The following is a 4,975-nucleotide window of genomic DNA, read 5'->3' as shown; positions in this document are numbered from 1 at the left end:
ATCGCCCGAACTCGGAACTTTCCAAGTTTAAAGAGAAAAAGAAAAAAAGAATCCCTTCAATACTTTGGCGAAAGTTTGCCTCGACTAGGCACCCAGAAATTTTTTTATTGTCTGCTTATCTAGGGCAGGCCCCCTACCCCGTTCGTTGTAAATTGTTTTCTTTTTGTTTTTTATTATTTTTTAAAAGTACTTGTATGTCTTTAAATCATTTCGTTATAAACATCATTTATTGTACCGTAACGCATACAAAATGAAGGCAAAGCCGAGAAATGAGATCATTGCAAAAATTAAGTTTTGTTTATTACAAGAAAACTGATATTAGTACAATATTTCGGCTATATTACAGGGTCAAAGGCATGTGATGATGATTAAAAAGAAAGCAACTTAAATATCCTAGTAATTAGGCATGTTTTCATTACGTAATACTACTGGAAATGAATGTAGGTAATCAGAAAACAGGTCTAATTCTCTGCAGGACTTAACTCTTGCACGCATTGCGTGCTTATGTTAAACAGGAAGTGAATGAGTGAAATTGACTCCGCTCACTACAACTGGGAATTTTCCGAATTTAAAATGAAAACCGCCTTAGTTGAAAGCAACTGTACATGTAAGGGAAGTAAAAGCGTTTCAGTTTTCAGCCAAAATAGTGACATCCGTTTTGGTTAAAAACAGCTGTAAAGGAACTAGAAACTTATAAAGATGAAAGTAAAATTTTCAGAATATTTTACACTGAACAGTGGGTCTACTGGATATTAGTGAACTAAGATGCCATGCCAGCTGCTTTATAAAACGCATGTTCATTTCCACGTATTTGACCAAAATAAAATCGAGTCACTTCATATATTAGGATATAAAACACATTTTACATGTAGTTTGCGCCTTACAGCTAAGATAAACAGAAGTTTTTTTTTTTAACTTTTTTTATTAAAATACGAAAATTCAATTCGAATAGAACCAGGTACCAGTTTTGTCATGCATACGTTTTTTCAAACTTGGTTCGAATACAGCTACGGTATGTAAAGCTACAGTAAAGTTGTCTGATCATGTCTTTCACTGCTTGTCTCTCTTCTCGGATCTTCCAACAGTACAAGAGCGGGCTTAGAGATGAGTTTAGGTAAACTAGTGTCTCTGACAGGTTCTCTGTAGCAAACCAAGCCACGACACTTTTCCTAGGTGGCACCGTGGCAGCTGAAATACAAAACGGAACATAGCAGACAACTAATGCCAACTGCACCCACGTAAACATTATACTAAAAACTGACATTTTGTATCTTGCTATCCTTGGGGGACATTGTTTTGTACTTGTGCTTGATGATGCCGAAGTTTGAGGAAAATCCTCTTGTAACAGAAAATTGATGTTTACCTTCCTTGTCATAATATAGTCGAGTAAGAGCGATCAGTTTTTGTTCTTTATCTTTCGCTTGGAACCTTTCTATACCTTGGAATACTTTAGATTAGGTCGTTACCAGTTCGATCAACCGAACACAAAGTACCTGGAAACCATAAACGTTGTACAGTTCAAAATTTTACTTTAGTTGAGCTATTACTGAGGTTTCTGTATCGTACAATCTGCGATCCCCCACTAGCATAAGATGTGTTAGAAACCTAAATGTAAAGCGACTTTTTTAATTTGCCTCAAGTTAGTTAGTGTTAGAAGTTCCATACTCATCCTAAGAACAATAAAATGTCAATAGAGACTCGGCTCACAAACTGGGTCACATTCAGAATACGATGTTAAAAATTGCGTCCCTTATAAAAACTAACCTTTTTTCATGGCAGTATTAAAGTTTTCTCATTGGTGGCTTACATTAAAGTGAATTTATTAAAAGTTTCTGTCTTGCAAACCGATGCAAAAGGCAAAATCCCCTTCTTTTCGAGCCTATTTGGCATACACTGTTTGTAAATTTTATTTTACACAGTGATGTTGATCCGTTTTTATAGCATGTATTTTAAGAGCAGTTAAACTGTCTGATTGTGTCTTTTACCGCTTGTCTCACTTCTAGGATCTTCCAACAGTACAGGATTGGGTTTAGCAGGTTTAGAGATGAGTTTAGGTAAACAAGAGTCTCTGTAGCAAACCATGCCACGACAGTTCCCAGGTGGCACCGTGGCAGCTGCAATACAAAACGGAACATAACAGGCAACTAATGCCAACTGTACCCACAATATGCTAGAAACTGACTTTCTGTATCTTGCTATGTTCAGTGGAATTCCTTCTCCGTTCGGTTGTCCTTGAGGGACATTGTTTTGTACTTGGGCTTGATGATCTCGTAGTTTGAGGTGGATCCTCGTGTAACAGAAAATCGAAGTGACCAGAGAAAGAATGATAACAACAAAGGTCTCCTTCAAGGCGATGTCTAATCTCCACACCCAGATCCATCCAAGCGAAGCACCAAATAACCAAAAGCAAGTTATAGCTGCACAAACTCGCTTTAATGTTACGACTTGTCTGTATCTTAGTCCCAACAACAGGGCGTGAAGTCTGTCCACGCTAATTGCGGTTGATGTCAAGAAGGATACTCCGCTCAAAATCAACCCTGAAGCTCCATAAGCTTTGAAAACATAGTACAAAGTATTCACGTTCATCTTTGACAAAAGAGACAACATTAAGGTTGCATAAAGTGGTTGTACAAGAAGGCCAACGCAAAGATCAGTGAGCGCCAGACATCGAAATAAAAGTTTCGTCGGAGGATGAATAGAAGAGACTTTATGAAGAGCGATGAGAATCAAAGCATTGCCCAGAGATGCGGTGAAGGATAGAAAAATGTTTAAATTAATTAAAGCGGAAAAAACTTCAACTGTGCCTGCTGGCGATGCGTTGAGTGTTTCGGTAAGTTTGATTAAGAAGTTTTCATCTGCAGTAAAGTTGGCCATTTTTCTTGGGTGGTTAGCTGTTGTAAAGGGCGTTTTTAGTGCCTGATGAGTTTGTGCTTCCCTTCTTGTCGTTGCTCGTTTTAAATGGCGGTCGCAATTCAACAACCATCAAGTATTTGCACATCATAACGAAACTTCACTAGCCAACAAAATGACAGTTAGGGTGGGCCGATACTCGATACCAAATATTCGATACACCGATATTTTGACAATTTTGAAAAGTATCGATACTTTCGAAAAATATCGCACTTTCGATACGTTTTCGATACTGCACACGTGACCTGAGCCTACGGTCTTCTGGTCAGCACCTGAGGTTAAAAAATGCAATTTTGCTCAAAGAAATATTGATGTTCTTGTCAATATTTGAATTTTTCTTGCCTTGACTTGATGTCCACACATTGCTGATGCAACAGTGAAATAAAAAGACCAAAATCAACATTCTTGGCTAACATTTGCAATGCCAGGTCTGTCCTTTGTATGGTCACGAGACAAACCAATGACATCAGGACGGAAATGACGTCATAATATCGATATCGATATCGAGAAAAAAAGAAAATATCGTATCGATATCGTATCGTTTTGAAAAACCTGTATCGGCCCATCCTTAATGACAGTCCGTTGTTTGGAGAAATGGTTTCAGATGACAGCACCGGCACAGGAAGTCAAAACTTGGTCTTCCCCATCAGCAATACGCATTGCAACACAACACCGGAAGCAAGTTGACTCTCCGCTTGAAAGCGCTAACAAATAAATCAGTTTGCCCGCACAACATCTACACACCATGTCTAACTAATATACGCAAACTGAGACGGATCGTCTTATTTGGGAGACAATTTATTTGAGTCCAAAAATGAAGAAAAATTTGTTTCATCTGATTGGTATTGGAACTCAGTGGAATTAAATTATTTTCAATGGACACGCTGATGTAAAACTCAGAGACTGCAAGGATAGCGCAAAATGCAACGGAGGTGAACAATTGACAGTAAGATGGTTTTTGTTTTATGAATATGATTGTGATACTAATGCTTCTCTCAACAACCGTAATACCATACCTTTGTCCGTTTGTAACATGATACTTTTATTTTTCTTCCAAGCTCTGTAAAATGATAATCTTGTTTTTCTTTCCTTTTGCTTTGCTTTTTATAATAAAACGAATTATAACACAAATATCGATTGATTAAAGAAAAGGCTTTTCATTTATTGAGACATGTAAGGTCACCTTTTCTAAGCAAACAGCGCTGCAACTTCATATCAAGAATCAGTCAGTGTTTCACACGAACCCTCTTTAAGTCTAATTCAGTTATAATTAATTTGCGGTTTTAACTTGACGCCACAGAGTCTACAGGGGTCCTTTCACAGGAGAAAACACGCTATATTCCTGAGAGTTCCGGTATATAACGTTGACTAATCTGTACGTTGTTCTAGAAAGAATAGCAGTATGTGCTTCTAGTTGCATGGAGCCCTGATTAAATTCTGGAAGGTGACCTTCAATAAACTAGCATCTTCTCCAGGGAAAGTAGGATTAATTTGGCCGAACGCTTATACACAAAGACCTAATACAATCTGCGCATAATGACGTCATCAAAAATAAAAAAAAATTCTTAACTGTTTATCCTGCAAAGCTATTTTTTGCATACTCCAGACATTAAAAAAATTAATCTCAATGCAAATTTTTGTATTAATTTCACGCTTCGATCGTTTCGGAAATAAAGTTGTATTTTTAAGTTTACGATGTCCCGTATGAACGACAAAAATAAATTATTAGGCCAAAATGTTCGTTATGTCGAATTGAGGTGTCTGGCTGTTTTAATCAGTTATGACTAATGAATGTAAACTGCGCAATACAAATTGGATTTCTTTTCTTCCCGTGGCAACTCAGATTTATTTACAAAAAAAGCAAGAAAAACGCTTTATTGGATTGGTTCAACATTTGCTAAATCCGAGATTTCTAAATGCATAATTGAGTGATACTTCAGTCTGTTTCTGAGTCGAGTTTGTGAAACCGGAAGTCAATCTTGTACCGACGAATCTTCAGTCTTCAGAGCGCTTCGGTCAGCGGTATGAGTTTTACCAAAAGTAAACCTTTCTTGGTTCCAGCGGT

General features: G+C 37.4%; 1 protein-coding gene across 1 annotated transcript; it reads right to left on the bottom strand.

The window, feature by feature from the left end:
* Positions 1-337: 337 nt before the first annotated feature.
* LOC144645938 (5-hydroxytryptamine receptor 1B-like) lies at positions 338-2,874 on the bottom strand. The gene is made up of 2 exons (XM_078505453.1): positions 1,986-2,874; positions 338-1,392 (listed from the first exon to the last, which is right to left on the bottom strand). The coding sequence occupies exons 1-2, from the start codon at positions 2,872-2,874 to the stop codon at positions 971-973; spliced, it is 1,311 nt and encodes a 436-aa protein (XP_078361579.1). The 3' UTR covers positions 338-970.
* Between the last annotated feature and the right edge of the window lie 2,101 nt (positions 2,875-4,975).

This window comes from Oculina patagonica, chromosome 3, assembly GCF_052425735.1.
Source record: "Oculina patagonica isolate OP01 chromosome 3, crgOcupat, whole genome shotgun sequence".
Taxonomy (NCBI): Eukaryota; Metazoa; Cnidaria; class Anthozoa; order Scleractinia; family Oculinidae; genus Oculina; species Oculina patagonica.
Note: the sequence above shows the minus strand (reverse complement) of the source record. Positions and strands in the feature narration are given on the sequence as shown.

Excerpts from the sequence above, each read along its gene's own strand:
- LOC144645938 (XM_078505453.1), bottom strand. The coding sequence starts at position 2,874 with ATGGCCAACTTTACTGCAGATGAAAACTTCTTAATCAAACTTACCGAA. Across the intron at positions 1,393-1,985 it reads TCCTAGAAGTGAGACAAGCG|TCTTACTCGACTATATTATG; the intron begins GTAAAAGACACA and ends AAAACTGATCGC.